The sequence below is a fragment of the Apus apus genome, chromosome 15, assembly GCF_020740795.1.
Source record: "Apus apus isolate bApuApu2 chromosome 15, bApuApu2.pri.cur, whole genome shotgun sequence".
In the NCBI taxonomy this organism is placed as follows: Eukaryota; Metazoa; Chordata; class Aves; order Apodiformes; family Apodidae; genus Apus; species Apus apus.
Window position 1 is genome coordinate 7,600,343 of NC_067296.1, and position 18,408 is coordinate 7,618,750.

General features: G+C 46.6%; 1 protein-coding gene and 1 long non-coding RNA gene across 2 annotated transcripts in view; one reads left to right on the plus strand and one right to left on the minus strand.

Moving 5' to 3' along the window:
- Positions 1 to 2,897: 2,897 nt before the first annotated feature.
- LOC127391104 (uncharacterized) overlaps positions 2,898 to 18,408 on the minus strand; it is a 150,585-nt gene continuing 135,074 nt past the window's right edge. Inside the window, exon 6 of the long non-coding RNA XR_007891003.1 lies at positions 2,898 to 3,270. This is a non-coding gene — a long non-coding RNA (uncharacterized LOC127391104). The remainder of the gene's footprint in view (positions 3,271 to 18,408) is intronic.
- Positions 7,460 to 9,763, plus strand: CEBPB (CCAAT enhancer binding protein beta). The gene has a single exon (XM_051633394.1). The coding sequence runs from the start codon at positions 7,734 to 7,736 to the stop codon at positions 8,718 to 8,720; it is 987 nt and encodes a 328-aa protein (XP_051489354.1). The 5' UTR covers positions 7,460 to 7,733; the 3' UTR covers positions 8,721 to 9,763.

Below are 18,408 nucleotides of genomic sequence, written 5' to 3' on the forward strand. Positions count from 1 at the left end.
AATGTTTCAAATAATGAAACAGGTTTAAGTTAAACACCAAAAATTGATCTGTTTGCAGAGGGTGAGGTACAGAGCCAGGTGTCTGTTTAATCCAAAGGTCTGGAAACACCAGACCGTGGTGCACAAAATGCTTCTCTGTGGCCCAGCACATCACACCCACCCGAGGGGCAAATCCTGGTGGATGGCCTGTGGGATGGGACACGGGGGCTGCCCTGTGGGTCCTCTCCAGAGAGCTGGAAGAGATATGCTAGTTGCACCAAAGCCCCCTGGAACTTCCCCAGACCTGACCAAGCTGACAGCCAAGGACTGCTCTGTGCTGCCCCTGCAGCAGGCTGGAAGGCGGGCTGTGTGCCTGCCGGAGACTGCCCCCCTGCTGGGAGGATCACAAGTTAATTAATAATTAGCTGCTCAAATTAGAGGCTTTTAATGAAAAAACAGGTCAGGAATTCAATGTCTCTTGGGGTCATCAAGAGTTTTTTGTATACATATAGATCACAAGTTCTGGAACCTATAAATGATGACTATTTGTGGCTGACACAGAAGAAGGTATTTATCTGATAGGGGATTTTTCTGTTAGGTGGGTAATAAGACAATTAAAAGGCATGAGCTTGGGATACCTCAATCTGCTGGACCAGGCTGTGCTCAGACTGAGGGATGGGAATGTTCTGGCACCAAGGGACGCTGCTATTTTCATTACACTCCTGTGAGGTTAGGCTGCTCTGATGCAGAGGGTTTGGTAAGATACTCTGGGGGTCACAGTGACCTCGATAATGTTAGCACAGAAGTGCTGTAAATGTGAATGAATCAGAGTCAATACGGCACCTCCAAATGTGTTTTGAGAACGTGACCACATGTCCCCGTTATGAATGTGTAAGTTAGAGGAAAGACAGCAACAGTTTTAACCAGGGTGCAGTTCTTGGGAGTGTTTCCCAAGGTACCTTCAGCACCTGTTAGTCACCTTGTTTTGTCAGGGCCAACAGGATGTCAGCATGAAGAAAAAGCAGCCAATTACTAGCAAGAAATGAATTCTCATGGAAAATGTGGGGGTTTTGTTTGCCTCAGTATTGGCTGGAATACAGCTGGATCTTTCTGTGATGACATCTATGTGGCTGCCTAAAGACAAACCTTGCAAATGGAAAAAGGTGCTTTGAAGCCCCTTCAAACCTCACCTCAGTGTGACAAGACAGAAGACCATCAAGGAGAAGGTCTGGTCCTTTCCTAGAGACAAACCAATGTCCGGGACACCTGTGAAGAATGTTCCTTTTTCTCTCTATCATTATCTGAGGCAGAAGAAAGAAAATGTCCATGGATTCTGGTGAAGCTCCAAGAGCTGGCACAGCCATACCGCCACCACATCCCAAGGAAGGGTGGCTCAATGAGGATTTAGCAGTGTGTGAGTGTCATGCCTTTTAGAAACACCACCTTAGAAGTGATGTATCACGCAACCCACTGGTGACCCGGTACGGGCAGGACAAGGCTGCTGGGACTCTGAACACTCTGAAGCTTGTGAGAAAGGCGTGATTCCGCAGGAAAACGCCGATGCTGTTGGGAGCAGATGAGGACCCCGCTGGAGAGCTGACCCCCTGCCAGCGGATGCAGGGGCAGCAGACGGGCCGGCCCCGGGGCCGCCGCTTCCCGCCGCCGCCGCCAGGTGGCGCTGCAAGGCCGGTGGCGCCCGGCGGCGGCGGGAGCGGCCGGAGCCCCCGGGACAGCGGCGGGAGCGGCTGCGCGGCCGGAGCGCCCAGGAGCTGCTGCGGGCACCACCCAAAGCTCCGCCTTACCCTCATCACCGGGTCCCTACCGGCCTCCTGCCGCTGCCGGCCGCGGCCGCCCCGAGTGGGGACAGGAGGCAGGCCCCGCACCTTAAACGATGACACTGGTTTCAGCTGCTGCTTCGCCTAGTCAGATCATCTCGAGTTTTCATACGGTTTCCCGTGCACCGTATGGAAACCGTGCACGGTTCCACCGTGCTACTTCTCTCCCTGTGGGGGGAAAGAAGATGGACGGTTCCGCACAATCCCCGTACCCCAGCGCCGCCCCAGCACCGGCTCCTCGGAGCCGCGTTCGGGTTCCTCTCCCTCCCCCGCTGCCCTCCCTTGTGCAATTCCTGTCTCTTCCTGAGCCACAAGGCACCAAGGGAGCAGAAACTGGCTGCAGCTCCCTTGCTGGACTCTCTGGCATGGGAAAGTGTCAGTGGGTGGGAGAGCTGGAATAGCCACTCCTAAGGCTCCCGTCCAAAGCCATAAATGCAAAGATGACATGGAGCAAGAAGCGTGGTCTGCACTGTGGGCTGTGCCCACCTGGTGCCCAGTCCACCGAGGCAGCTGCCAGGAGACACAGAACAGCCCAGAGGCTGCTCTTTATGCCAGTATTCCCAACCGACATGTCCTAACTGATTCCCAGGCAGCTCCGCTTTTCCCGTGGTGCTCAACAGAAGATGAGAGCAGATGAAGAAAAAAAATAAATTACAAAAGGCATTTGTACAGTCTAGGGCACAGACCTTTACTGCTTTTAATGAAGAAAAGTCTTTCAACTCTGCTCTCAAGCCCACTCTCCTGCCACCCTCTCTCAGCCTTCCCTTGGTTTACGTTGCTCCTGGCAATACATGCCATGGAGTTCCAGCTGCCTGCTCTGCAGCCTCAGTTCACCTCTTTCAGAAATTTCCTAAACAAATTACCAAGTTCTGTTACTGGGAACTTCTGACTCTTGGCAGGGTATCCTGGAAGGATAAGATTCCTGTTCCCTTGATGGACATTTCTAAATCTTGGGTAGGCTACAAAAAAGCATTAAAACGTGATCTGCAACAAATGTATCAAATGAAGAGGCTGCAGTTACCTAGGAAACGTCAGACAACTATGGGGAACTTTTGGAAAGTTACTGGACATCAACTTCTCTGCCTTTCTATTTATTTATTTATTTCGTATTTATTTTTGGGAACACAAGGAAAAAGGCTACTCATAAAATACAAAGTCACTTCTTACTGTCCCTGCTCAGAAAGACACCCCATGTCTTGCCAGCCAAACGGCCTCAGCACAGACTTTGCAACACAGGACTGGACACTGTAGCTTCTGCTTTGCCACTGTTCCCTTCCATGGGCGTTTGAGTGCACTCTGGCTCTCCTTCCCTTTCTTTTGCAGAGCCACCGAGTAGGTGCTCTGACCTCCAATTTGCTCTGGAAAATTTTCAGTCTGGTAGGGAAAGGTATTTTGCTGATGTTGTCCCACCGGCTGGAGGCAGCGGTGCCAATCTCCAGGTGTCGTCTCTGCAGCACTAGGTAGGGCAAAGAGCAACACAGATAAATCAGGGATTGAGCAACCCAGCACTGCAAAGGCCAAGCATGCTAGGTCAGAGGTGAGCAGAAAAATCAGCAGAAGACCAACAAATACCCGAGCATCACCATGTCACATGGGAAGAAGGGGTGAGGGAGCGTTTAGGGAGGGGGAGGACTCTGGCCCGTAACAAAAGAACCAAAGAAGGCCTGGAGACACAGCTTGCAGCAGCCTGGGGAGCTCCCTGCCACTGGGGACTGCAAGGCAGAGCGGCACAGCTGCGGTTGCAGAAGAGAGGAAAGCGTGTGGCAATCGCATTTTATGTTAAACTGAGGCAAAGTCTCAAGCCTGGCCTAAGAGCCGGGGGGAGAAGGAAGGAAAGCCAACCTCTCTTCGAGTTGAGACATTGTCCTTCTCTGACATTTCATAAGTGCTGCTCTTTATAGCAGAGAATGGCAAGTGGAAAGCGATAGATGGAATTCTGGCCTCTGCCAGGTACAACTTAGGAGTTGCTGTTGGCGTAAGGTGTGTGGCTGTATAAAGAGGGACCTGGGGCTAGAAAGAAGAAAAAACAGTGCACAGCATGCTCAGAAATAAATTTCAACGTTACTTCTCTATTTCGCAGCCTGTATTGCAACATTGCTCCACTTCAGTCAGTCTTTCAGGCTAAGTCCCCTCCTACTCCACAGAGACCTTCCCACACCACCTCCGTGCTCTCTCCCAGCCTGCCTGCAAGCATGGATACTGCTCTGCTCTGCAACCCCTCACATTCTCCTCTCTAGCTCACCTCCAATGTCCTACACACAGAATCTTGTTCACTGATGCCACTGTCAACTTCTTTCCTCTTTGTCCCTCTTCTGCCCCTCTCTGTTGTTCTAGATTGCAGGTCCATGGGAGAGCAGCTGTGTTCCCACAGGGTTTATAGCATGATGTAGCTCTGATCTTACTGATCTGCTAAGAGCCACTGCAAGGCAAATAATACCTGAGACAAGTTTGCAGCAAGAAGCACCAGAAATTACAGACAGTCTTTTTCTAGAGAATGTTCCTCTGTCCACAGACCTTCTTATAAACACTTTAATGTTTGAGCTGTCATCATTAAACTTATAGCATCTGCCCAGAGCTGGTGTCCTTCCAGGGACAGCTGCTGTAGACCTAGAGCACAGAAATTGGAGAGGTTGAAAGAAATCCTGTAAAAGAAGACAATTTCCAGGAAGAAAATGGCTCTTCAATGCTTTATTGTAGGTCTGAGCATGGATCTGGAAAGTTTTAGCTTCTAAAGTACAAAAGGGAAACTGGAGAGCAGAATTTAATTCATGACAGAAATGAGCAGTGAGGATGAGATTCTTCCATCCACCTTTTAATCATTCTGGTTACCCTCCCAGTATCTGTATTGTTTCACACAATAGAGGAATCTGGATTCTATTGCATCAGAAGGTGTCTGGTTTTTTTTTCTTTTCAAAAATGTTGATGTTCTTACTAAGTAATTTGTGAGTTATGCTGCCTTCTTCCTCAGCTGACTAGTTCTGAAAAATAAATAAATAAATAATGAAAACACCAGAAAGAAGGTGCTTTTCACACAAGTGCTGTCTTTCTGCTGAAAATTGCTCTGTTGGGAGATGTGCTGCAGAGGAGGGATGCCCCCCTCAGGTTCTTCCCACTCACAGAGTGAGACCAGTGCCTGGATCCCTTCACGGGAATGTCTGCATCTCTTTTCCTATGTAAAGTGTCTCTCTGAGGACGTTTTCTGGGATGATCGTTAGCAGCCTCTGCACAGCTGGCTGGGCCAAGCCATGGCACTCGTAGGGACAGAGCCCTGTGGTGTGAGACTCTCTCCGCACCTGTTCCCAGTTCAAGAACCCCATTTCTGGCCATGCATTTGTTATGACAAGTGCAGAAACAATTTAAAAGCGACCAGAGTTAGCTCAAAACCTGCTTGCTGTATGCTAAGGTTTTGGATAAGTGGTTAGTCCCGCCAACAAGGTTCCCATGAGAAGCTGAGAACACACGTTGGCTCCATGAGAGTGGCTGTTGGGATTTGAGGTGAGCTGGAGGAAGTTTAAAGAGATCCAGGTACAGCAGAGAGGTGAGGGGGAAGAAGGAAAGGAGGGGACAAGCTGGGCATCCAACCTCAATTACCACCCTGGCTGACGTGTGATCTCCGTGACTATGGGATTACTCAGCACTGGCCTGGAAAGGAGGTGTGGGCCACACCATCCCTGATATAATCTGTTTCACATGACAGTTGCACAGACATTTTATTATGTTAGGGAAGATCAGCCCAGGCAGGAGTACAACTTTCTGCTGCAGAGCAGCAGAGAACAGGGCAGAAATTTGAAGAGGGCAATTTGAGATTTCCAAAAATACCTTGAAAAATTGCCCAGGAAATTTACCGAGCAGTTTTAGCCATCAGTTTTAGCCAACGGCTGTGGCAAGCTGGAGAGCTGTTGAGGTAATGCCAAGAAAGACCCACCCTGCATTTCAGCAGGCCACCACAGCAAAAGACCTGCTCATGGGTGCCGGAGACGTTTTGGGGGTAGGAAGCACATGAGACCGATTTTCAGGAGTTCAGTTGCAAGGGCCAGTTAGGGCAGCCACTGGATGTAACTGCCAGATCAGAATGCAGGATAAAGACACAGGATGAGGGAGTAAACAGCCAGAAGAACAAGCCCTGGCTCACTGCAACTTGCCAGTATTTGTACCCAATACAGATGTTTGTATTTATGGTATGGGCTCCAACTACAACCTCCAGACCCAGTTCTCTGGCCAGGCCCAGCTCCAATTTAATCTCTGGTGCACTCACCAAAGATTAACTCGGTAGATAAAGATGGAACTAGAAATATTTGAAGCCTGAAAACCTGTTAGGGTACTTTTGTTATGGAAAGAAAAACATCCTTTTAAAATGTGAAAAGAAAAAGCAAAGGAAAAAAAATAAAAGAAAGAAAAGGTCTGATGATCCACTGACTGATTCTCAAATTCTTCCTCTTTTCAAACTTCTGGGGTTTGAACATTATGAACAGTTGACTGTTTGAATTGTATAATGCAATACCTGTTCCTCTGGCTTAACGTTACAATATTTCCCACACCGCAGGATTGCTTCACATTATTCTAAGAGGCAGTGTCATTTTCCCTGCAGTGCTAGGTCTTCTTTACTGAGGCACAGGACACTCCTACTTCCTTTAATTATATGTTCTGTTTTAAATTAATGTCCTTTATTCTGGGGATGAATCACCAGCTTGTAGACAGGTAAATGTGGGAGTAAGAGAGTGAAAATGTAAGTTTGATTCCCAAGGTGGGTGTCTTTAATTAAAAACGGACATAAAGATTCAGTCTTCCTTCCCAAACTTATACCACAATTCTAAAAACATTTGGATTCCATGTTTCCATGCACGTATCTCACTTTCTTTCTGAACCATGTTACACCCGGTCCCCTTTGGTTTCAGCGCACAGATTCCCTATCACTTGTGTACCCTGACAGTTGCACCATACCATGTAAAGTAAATACACCAAGACAAACTTTAAGGCCATCATCCCTGCACGGAGGGATGGGAGCTCGGGGTTTGCTGGGCTCCGGCTGCCCGCAGCCCTGCCAAGGGAGCCTGGAGCAGCTCCGACTCCTCTGCCCTGCTCGCTGCCAAGTGGCCCCGTGCACGCCCGGGTGTACACTGCTGCTCGCCAGTGGCATTTACTTGAGCAAGCACTGGACGGAGAATAACGGGTTCTGTCTTCGGTTTGCAGCTTTCCCCTGCCGTGGCAAAAGGACTTGGAAAAAATCCCTCCTGCCTCCATTTCCCCAAGGGTGAAACGGGACCCAGGCGGGGTCCGCACCCACCTGCCCCGCCAGCCCCCAGCATCCAGCCCCGCTCGGCTGCGACAGGCGGAGCCGGGGCTGGCTCGGGGGCAGCGCCCGCACACGCGTATCCCCGCGGGGCTGAACGCTGCTCGCTGCCACCCCCGTGCCTCCCCCCCGACCTGCGGGGCCAGGCCAGGCTACCCTCCCTCCCTGCCTGCCCAGCATATCCCCGGTTTTATTGCGGCCGGCTCGGCGGGGCACCGCACCGGCACACCCGCCCCCGGTGCCTCCTCCGGGGCCGGGGCCAGCAGTTACCGAGCGTGCAGCGTGGCAGGCGGCCAGGCGGTGACGCGCCTGTTGCTATGGGATCCACCGCCCCTATAAATAACTGAGGAAAGGAACTTTCCTAAGTCAGAGACTTTAGGACACGGGACCCAGAACCAGATGGTCCGGAGGAGAGGCGCCAGCTCCCGCCGCAGCTCCCGGAGCGGTGAAGCCCCGCCGCGCCGCAGGAACTGATCCAGCCCAGGTGGGCAGCGCAGCCGGGGGCCGTGCCCAGCGCCAGAGACTGAGGCAGGGTCTGGAGCCCCCCCACCCCGACGGCGGCAGCTTGATCCTCTGCCGGGGGGGCCCCCCTGCGCCGTTTTCTCCTCCCTGCATCCCCCTTTGCTTTCATGCAACGCCTGGTGGCCTGGGACGCAGCATGCCTCCCCATCCAGCCGCCCGCCTTTAAATCCATGGAAGTGGCTAATTTCTATTACGAGGCGGACTGTCTGGCTGCGCTCAACAAGCTGCACCCGCGGGCGGCCGGGGGCCGCTCCATGACCGAGCTCACCGTAGGGGACCACGAGAGAGCCATCGACTTCAGCCCCTACCTGGACCCCTTAGCATCCCAGCAGCCGGCGCAGCCGCCGCCTCCCGCAGCAGCAGCAGGGGGCAACTTTGAGCCTCCCTGCAGCAGCGGCGGCGGCCAAGATTTCCTTTCCGATCTCTTCGCCGAGGACTATAAAGGCAGCGGCGGGAGCAAAAAGCCCGACTACACCTACATCAGCCTCGCCCGGCACAGCCACCCCTGCGCCAGCCAGAGCCACAAGCCGGGGGTGCTGCCGGGCTGCTTCCCGCCCCAGATCGTGGAAACCAAGGTGGAGCCGGTCTTCGAGACCCTGGACTCTTGCAAAGGGCCCCGTAAGGAAGAAGGGGGAGCCGGGCCGGGACCGGGGGGCATGTCCTCGCCCTACGGCAGCACCGTGCGCTCCTACCTGGGTTACCAGTCGGTGCCGAGCGGCAGCAGCGGGAACCTGTCCACCTCCTCCTCCTCCAGTCCCCCGGGCACCCCCAACCCCTCCGAGTCCTCCAAGTCCGCCGCGGGCGGCGGGGGCTACTCTGCCCCCGCGGCGGGCAAGAACAAGCCCAAGAAGTGCGTGGACAAGCACAGCGACGAGTACAAGCTCCGCCGGGAGAGGAACAACATCGCGGTGCGCAAGAGCCGCGACAAAGCGAAAATGCGCAACCTGGAGACGCAGCACAAAGTCTTGGAACTGACGGCCGAGAACGAGCGGCTGCAGAAGAAGGTGGAGCAGCTCTCCCGGGAGCTGAGCACCCTCAGGAACTTGTTCAAACAGCTGCCCGAGCCCCTGCTCGCTTCCTCGCCTCGCTGCTGACCGCCGGCCGGGCCGTGGGGCGAGCGGAGCCGCCGCTCCTCGGGAGCCGGGGCGGGGGGGGGGAAGCCCGGGGGGCCGGGTCGGTCGGTTTGGTTTTTATTTTATTTTTTTTTTAATTTTTTTTTTTTTTTTGGTCTTTATTTACACGTTGGCGGAAGGCTCCGCCGCGGCGCGGGGACCTGACCGGGGGCCGGGGGCTGTCAGCGGGGCGGCCCGGGCGGGCTCTGCCGGCTGCTGGGCGCTGGGGTTATTTAAGAGAGCGAGAGGAGAGCAAGGGCGAAGTGATGCAATCCTTTAAGCATGGCTGGGAATGCTGTGTACATGATGCAATCTCGTGTAACTGTCAGTCATGAATTGAGTAATCTGTTAAAGATGTTCCTACAGTTTTTTTTATTATAAAGAATAATCTATTTCTATAAGAAAATACATATGTATATTTTGGGATCTATGCGTTCTTGCTACATTTGAAGCATTAATGAACAATTTTAATAAACTTTATGACTAGGTTAAAAAAAAAAAAGTAGCTTGTTTTATTTTGCAGGCATGTTTAAAGGTAGATTAAATGCAGGGTTGAAATTCTAGCTCAATCTGGCTCAATGCTGTGATCAGGGATCAGGATTTTTGTTGGTCTTTTGACTTTCTCAGTGAGTCAGAGAAAGGAAAAAAAACAAACAACAAAAACAAAACACAAAACCCCCAAGAGAAACCCAGCAAAGAGCAGAGCTGGAAGCTTTAGACAGTGTTTGTTGCCTCATTTTATTTCCTCTAATCACTTGCTTTAGCTGCTGCTTGGGTGTTGTTTGGGGAGGAGGTGTTTGTGTTGGGTTTTTTTTGCACTTCTTGCTGTTCTGGATGTGTAGAGCAAGATTTGCTATCCAAACCATGACCAATCTCTGGCAAAGTCACCAAGTCTGAAGTGGCTAAGGGAGGAAGATTGAAATGAGTTTTTTGTTTGTTAGTTTTTCTTTACAGATTTTCTGTTCTTTAAATTATGATTCAGCATTTCTTATTTTGTAGTTTACAGGAATAAACATGAGAAAGTAGCATTTCTGTTGGATGTCGGTAATTTCGGTCATTGCTCAAGAAGCTCTCATGACACCCGGCCAGGTGAGAGGCATATGAACACCTCCCTTATCTTTTCTCTCAAGACAGTTTTATAAAAACTGCTGATGGAGTTTCTCTGATGAGAGGTGTTTGTTTCTGTGTGCATGTGTGTTTGCTGGGGGCAAGTGACAGAGAAGTGGAGTGGGGATGGCAGGAGGTGGCAGAGCAGGCCAGAACTTTGTTCTAAGAGAGAACTAAAGCTCTGCCAGCCCATGGGACAGGCCAGCCTTGCCAGGGCTCCCAGGCTGTGTAACTTCCCCCCCTGTATGCTGCTGTGTCCAGCTCTGTAAGAAGCTAACAGTCTCAAACTGGTTATGTGGAGGGAGTTGGGCAAATGATCGGGTCTTACTCAGCATTTTCCATTTTCCTGTTAGGCCAAATTTAAGCATTAAGTTTCTAGATCCAGATTCCCAGTACACCAGGAAAGAAACTCCATAGTTGCCCGTGTTCTGCTTGACAGCTGAACACAGAAGGGCTTTTCAGGATAGACAGTGGGGTTGAATTTGCTGCTATACATTCCAAAACAGATAGCAGAAAGACAGATCTTCAATTTGTTGCTTATTTGCAGCGTTTCTTTAAGCACAGCATGTTTTCTCCTGGAAGAACAGTTTCCCTTTCTTTGACATTTGTGATCACAGCCTCCTGCAGCTGAACCTCCCAGAGCTCGTACTGAAATCTGTTACACATTCCCTGCTCCTGCAATGCCTCCCTATCTCCTGCTAGTAGCTGTGCAGTAGTAAGCACTGGAGTGTTGGTTCTGATAAAAGTTTCTCCCATTTGCTTTTTAATTTGTACAGTGCAGTTAAGTTGTTTTTTATGAGACCCTAAGAATAGATTTTCTTGGGTGAGCTAGCTCCTGCACCAGCATGACTCAAGTTGTTGCAGGCAAGATAGACGTTAGATCTTGTCTTGGCTGTCCCTCGTGACGATGATTACTCCAGCCTCCTGTGGCTGTTTATTCTACTATTCTTCTAGTTACGAAACTTATCCACATCGTTAGATCCTATTTTCTTGTTGTGCTGTAGGCCATGTAATGTTACCCAAACTTGCAAGCAGTGTTCCCAGTCAGTGTTCCCAGTGCTGCTGAGGGTGGAATTGCTGGAGGACTGAAGATGTCCTCAGATACATTTCTTTCTTTCTTTATAAATGACAAAACTTCCAACAAAAGTTCAGTTTATGGGGGCTGGAAGGCAGGGTAGATTGAAAGATAAGATGTACTAAAGGTATTTATATTTGCTTAAATAATAGTCTGGTTTTGGAGATAGAGTTCTATCTGGCACGAACGAACTAATCTCCGTCCTTAAACTTTGCCTGCCACAGTTCAGGAAAGCCAGGGTGGTGCTGCTGCACTTTAAAGAATTATGGTTCAATGTATCTCTTAATGTATCCAATGCTTCTCCTAATTAGAATGACAGATATTTTATTCAGGAGGAAATGTGTTGCAATGGGTTTTGTCAGAAAGATGCAATTACAGACAAGAAAACTACAGACAGGAATGCCAATTTTACACTAGTCTCAGAAGGAATCTGTGAAAGAATCAGAAAAAGAATTCCAGAATCATTCATTCTTAATCTTGTATTATCTACATAATTTACATTTTAGGAGCTTTTTAGTGCTATTAAATGCATGGAGGTCATGAAATACCCTGCTTTATAAATAAGCATATGAAAAAGCCCCTGTAATTAAAACTTTTCCTAGAAAAAAATAGCCTGGCAAAAAATACTTTGGAAATTAATCTGAGAAAATGCCAAGCACTAAAGCAGACAAAAGATTCCAAATACCTTTTCTAATCACAGGGGAAGAATTGGAAAATCCCTGTCCAAACAGTGGTTCAGTTCCAAATATTGATACAGTTTCTTATTACAAATGAGATTCTGTTGACTGAAAGCAGTACTTGGTGTGTCTCAGTTGCCTTCTGACAGGGTCTCTTCAGTTTCTTTTCCTACAGCAACTCAGTGCTGAGTCTTTGCAGTCTATGTGCAAGCAGAGAAATTAAGGCACTTACCCAGCAGTCTGCTTTGAATTTTATGGGAGTTTATAAACAACATTTCACTTGGGCTTTTTTTTTTTTTTTTTAGTCCTTCCAAACGATTTATTTTGTGGACTGGTTCCTACAGGTCTTTCTCATTATTACTAAAATAACAGTTTCTTCCTATGTAGAAGTAAGTCTGTAAGATCAAATCCCTAGTACAGATACCCCTTTCCAAAGCATACAGCACTGTTTTATCATTTGCTAAGTGACTGAATTCAGTTGTGCTTAGTTCTGCAAAAGGAATAATACGTATCATTTTAAACCAGAATATTTAAAAATACCATCATAATTTTGTTAGCAGTTCTTCTATTAATAGAAATCATTACACTCTCCTTATCTGCCCAAAACATGTAAAAACCTGTGCAGCTCTGACACTCTGTTCCCACTGCCTTCCATTAATGACTCTCGGAAGATGCAGGAAAATTTACACTTGTTTCTATACTAATTGTTTCTCCTCTGTCAAGTAAAATCACTCAAATTGCAGACATGCACTGAAGGGTTATTGGGTGGGAGACTCGATTCCATTTGATAACAGTATGGGTTTTTCCTCACTGAAATTATGCAATAGCCTTCAGATATCGAAATTACACCCTGGAAAAAGATTTGTGCACAATGTTTAACTATACAATTTCGTTGCTAGAACAACTCTCATTGATGTGGATGTGTAGAAAAATATAAAGGTACTCTGATACTAGCTACTCTCCAAGCAATGTTCCATTAGCTGTGACCAGAAAAAAATTAATGCAACTCAGTATCTGCTTTAATAAAGAGAGAAAAAAAAAAAGTATATGAAGCCAAATTACAAATCTTCTTTTGCTATTTATAGTGGTATCACTTAAGATACAATAACCATTGTCTTGCATTTTCCTGTCATTCGTATGGACACAAAGCACCACCAAACTGGAATAGCAAAGTTCTGCACTCAGTTTGTACTGGGTAGAGACAATTATACAGTGGATGGGGAGTAATGATGAATTTGGTTTGAACTCTTTTTGCTTTCAATTGCTAATGCAAAAAACCCCACCATTACTACTGTCCTGAGTGTTAGCATTCTTTGTGTTTAAGTCTGAACAAATGCTTAGAAGTTAGAATTTTAGGGCAAACCTCATACACTGAAAAAAATTAAGTCTATTCATGTATGTTGAAAGGGTACTAATACAGCAATCAGGAGATGCAAACAAAGCTGGGAATACAGTTAACTACTCCCAAGGAAACAATTCAGTTCAAATTTGGCATATTTTTTAAAATAAATTAATAAAGCAAAAATAAAACCATGTGGCCAAAACAACACGAAATATGCGAGGGAATTAGTTCTCTTTGGAGAGCTACTTGCTGAACAGACAAGTGAAATCATTAAAAGAACGAAGTTCTTTTTAACTATTTGGTGGGACCCAAAACACAGCCAGAGAGTTTAATCTTTGCAACATGAAGCTAAACCCTGGTAGAAACTCTCTACACTTGGATAATATTCTGAGGTTTTCTGAGGTTCCTGACTCTATCACGTGAACTGAGGCTGTTTTGCCCCAACCTGGGCAGATGACCAGCACAATCTATGGCGAGTATGTAAACATCTGAAAAGATTAGATACAGCCTTGGACTGACAGGAAGATCATGTGAAATTTATGGTGCAGTGTTAGCCTGATGTAAAACTACATGAAATTTCAAGAGGATTTCTCTTTGAGATGATCCTGGCAGGGGCAGGTGGCTGCCTGGAGCACTACCCTTGGGTGTGAGGCCAGCACACTGTGGGAGCTGCAGGAGCTCTCAAGTTTGGCACAGCCGTAATTCTGATTTGCTCAGTTTGATCTACTGGAGACCAAAATGCTTTTTGTGATAATTTTCCCACCTGTTAAGCTGTTTGAATGTTTTGTTTTGCATAAAAGGTGTTCCTGCCCTCCTAGACGTGTTGGTGGTTAGATCTGCCTGGATGTAAAAAACAATAGGGCTGGAATTCAAAACGAAGAGAAATAGGTTAAGAGTTGCTGAAGCTACTTGATTTGCTTTTACAATAGAGACATATTTAGTTCCAAACCTTCTAACTGGTTGCCAAAATTTCACAGAACAGCATCATATTTAACCCTCATTTGTTCTAAAATTTTCACAAATTTTTATATTTACTATTAAAATAGAATTAATAATTCAAACCATATTTTCTAGCAAATTAAAAGCTAAGGAAGACTCTGATCTACACCCAGTTTTACCCTTGCCCTGTCCTATCTGCTCTTGCCTTTGGAATTCCTGTATTGCACACTACATAGCTGTCAAAGCAGTTTGTCAGAGTTCAGGGTATATAAATCAAGATTTTTGGTAGGTCTCATAATTTCATGCGGTTTGCAGAATAAATCCTCTAAGAACTCACAGTATTGAAGGGCTGGCTCTGACAGCCGACCTGCTTTTGATGGGCTCAAATGCAGACACCTCTTCACATCATGCCAGTCAGGGTAAAGAATTGCATTTCTGACAGAGGCTACAGAATGCCCCAGTCCCCAGCTCCATACAAACCGAGCACAACGGCTTGTTTGTTTTCTATAAATACCTTGGGTTTGCTCGGATATTGCAACAGCAGTTCATTAAAGCCTGTGGTAAGAAGCTCATTGATGTTGTCTAGAAATTACAGTAATAGGAATCACAGTCTCCCTCAAACAATGCAAAAATCCCTCTCATGCCTCATCTGCTGTAGCTCCCTCCTCTGATAGCTCACCTGGCATCTGGGCCCACAAACGTTTTGCAGTATATTTTCTATAAGCCAGCAGAAGAGATTTGGGTTTAGAAACCAATGTCACGGTGACACAATGGGAAAATATTTCTGTGCAACATGATGAAACAATTACTTGGCTGAAGTAATTCAGGAAGGGAATCACAAGAACAAGAGAAAGTGCCTGAAGCCAGTTAGAGAAGCAGAAGGAGAGCAGTGGTGGCTCCTAGCAGAAACATTGTTTTGCTAATTTCCCCAGCCTCTGCCATCTAGACAATAACTTGGGGGTGGATGTTTCTGACAGTCATTTGCCACAATTCTCTGAGTCTAGGTGTCTTACTTGAAACAGAAGAAATACAGTTTATGTCTCTATTGTTTTTTGAAATACGAAAGGCCAGAAAATGAACCCAGAATTTAATTTATTAAGATACTTTTGTATGTCTATCATTTTAATGTACATAGAGCAGAATAAAATCTGTGGGATAACTTGGCACAATTTGATGAGTAATATTACAAAAAAAAAGAAAGAGTAATTATAAAGGAGTTTGGTTGCTTAAAGGAATGTAAGCTGGACCATAGCCACTTCTGCTTAACTTCAGCACACAAGCCAGCTTTTGTGCCAGCTCTGTGAAGAAAGGTAACTTCCAAGCAGCACTTCTTGCTGCTGAGCTATTGATGAGCACTCACAGGGGCCAAAAAGATCTTTGTGCTTAAAGTTAAGACTGTTGGGTTGAGTCCCCAAATCTGAGGAAGGCAAGCCTTTATGCTATTGGGTGCACAGTTTTCTGAACCTCTTTCATAGCAAATCATATAGCTGCAGAGTTAATGAGTACAGAATGCTGACAGAAAGTAAAATGCAAGGGGTAAATACTGAGCTTTGAATCAAAAGAGACAGATTCTGGTCCTGGCTCTTTTACCAGTTTATCATATACCTTTAGATTATCAGTTAGCCCCTAAATGTACTAGAAGCTGAATGCACATACGTGAATCTCTAGTTATAAATGCAGTTGCCATAGCTGCAGGTCTATTTGCCTATTACATATTTAGATCTTGATCTTACATATGTGCTTCATTTTAAACATGTAGCTGTAGTGATTCCAGTGGAACTATTATTACTTGCATGAGTAATGATAAATGCATAGATCTGTATTTACATGGATGTATTTACATGGCTCTGTATATACATGGATCTGAGATCACAGTGTCTCTGGGAAAATTTGTGCCTTGCTCAGTTTTACAGCACATGCCCTAGAAAATTTTGAGCACTTTTATTACATTTGTTTTCAAATTCAAGAGAGCTACCCATGTACATGGGCTGCTCTGTCTGACTTTTCCTGTACAAAAGATGACAGTGGCTTCAACTTTATTGCCAGAAAAATAGAAAAGAGCCAAAACACCCCACAACAAAACACCTGACCAGCGGGATACTGCTCATGCTCTAACAGCTATCATTGGGTCCTGATTCAACCAAGTACTTGAGTGTATGTTCTACCTGAGCAGAAGCAAAATAATGCTGAACACAAGCTTTAGAGTTTTGGATGTGCCAAGTGCTCTGCTCAAACACAGCCTTCCAGAGTCTCTGCTGGAGCTGCCTGGCCTCTGGATTTACTGCTGTGATGAAGCTGTGGCATGGGCATAAATCCTGGATGTCCAGAAGGATGGTGAATGAGACATACTCAGTCAGGCCCAAAGGAATACTGATTCCCTCCTACCAAACTGAAGGAGCCCATCCAGATTGTGTGCTGGCCAGGTCTGGCAAGCTGCTGTTCCAGAGCATGGTGTTAGTACCTGGCTACTGATGAAAGGATTCTTAAGCAATAAGCCACTCCACATCAGCAAGAGCTGCTGCCAAGAACCATGGACTTCTCTGGGCTGGAAGAAAACTGATAAAGTAGATGCTGAGAAAAGCAATGATGCCTGCATTGGGCAATCTGAGTGCTACTAATGGCTACTGGAGAATGTTATTTTTATTTTAGTTCTGCAATTGCAGAAGCCTGACTTGCTAAAGGTTCACAGTGGCATGGAGTTTGTGCAGGGCTGGCTTTTGGGTTTTTTTTGCTTTTTTTTTTTTTCCCCTTGTGTTTTGCAAAACATTTTATTTAGATGAAGAGATGCTCCCACTTTACAGGGGGACACCAGTACTCCCTGGTAGTTCTTCCTCTGTCAGTAGCAAATATGGGTCAATTGTACCTTTCTCCAGAATTAGTTTCTGTGGATTTTGGCTTACAGAGGATGAGGCACTCAGAAGAGGTGGGAATGATGCAGTCAAATCCCTGGCAATGCAGCCCTGTGCCTGGTTGTAGGGGGTTCATGAGTGATGCTGACAGATTGGAAAAGGTTTGGCAAAAGGAACAAGAAGGCAGATCTCCATGTGGTGAAGAGGCCTGAAAAGAAGGAAGTGATACCAAACAGTACATAGTTCTGGGAAGGCTATTGCAAGCTGTGGCAGTGATGGGAATCGTTTCCAACACACAGACTAGGGGCAATGAACTGTTTTCCCACTGACCTCATAGTAACGTGAAGTGAAAATTCCATTCCAGTGTTTTCTGCCAAGTCCTTAAAGGCAAAACCTTAGCAAATGGTTTCTGCTTTTGCATCAATTCACTAGCAGGTGCTCCTCTGCACGAGCCCTGCAATAGCTTTATTACCAGAGATACACTAGCTATTAAACAGCCATAAGCCTAACCTGGTATTTACTGTAGGACTGTGCCTTTTTATTGCACAGAGGGAGGGAACTCCCTTCTCAGCCCTCCAGGTGGTCCCTTCAGGGCAGGGTTGAGGCACATTGGTGAGAAGGGGTGGGGTTGGGTGGAAAAGGCTTTCATTGCTGCCCTACCTGTTCTGGGCATAAATTGAAATGATCAGTCTCTAAATCCTGCCAATTAGGCATGCTTTACTGGCATTAGAGTCAGTTGACTATGATAGGTAAAGCTAAAATGTTTATCTTTAAAAAAAAAAAAAGGAAAAAAAAAAAAAGAGGCAAAATCCTGCTTTAACACATTTAGCTCCCAGAGCAGGGGCAGCAGTGCACTCTGTGGGGCACTTGACTTAGCCTAGACAGGCAGGAGCAGGGCAGCACTGCAACTCAGAATGGCTCAGGAACAAATCCCTCCTAACACGTTTGTGTACCCCTGTTCCAGTAGTGATTGACTGTTAGGGAGCCCATGGAGCTGGGCTGGAGGATGCAGTCTGCAGCCCCTGCAGCACCCTCTCCTCTGCAGTAACTCCACTCTAGGACTCAAGGTAGCATTAGATGTAGAAGAAAAAATAGTGGTAAACCTTTCCTAGGCTCCTCCTGCCAACAAAGGCAACAAACCTACTTGGCAGAGCAAAATCAGATGCTTTTTGCAAGACTATGAAACTGCTAATCAAGCACAGAGTACCTGTGCTCTCAAGTTAGTACCTTCCTAATCTTCTAAGCAACAGATTCATGTAATGAAGAGGCAATATGGCCTCCTGGGTCTATTACTTCTTGATTTCTGCAGACTGAGGCAGACATTGTTCTATTTTTGGAACACTGCTTCCACACTGAGGGTCATTTTGGTTACTATGAAGGCCAGAAATGATGGGGTTGGTTTTCTTCCTAAAAGAAAAGGTATCTTTGCAGCATGTGTTTCTGTCTATGAAAATACAGGTATGCTGTGCTGCCATGCAAAAGCACAAGCTGGCTTTGTCCTCATCGGCATTCAGAGAAGAGGTTGAGGACCATCTCCTAACAGACCCGTGTTTCTTTCTTATGAACCATTCTCACCACTGAAACATTTTGTCTCTGCTGGTCTAAAATAAACATTTCTGTTATCAGCATTTCAGACCTTTGCAACCCTCACTTGCTTCAAAACAGGCTTTATTCTGAGAAG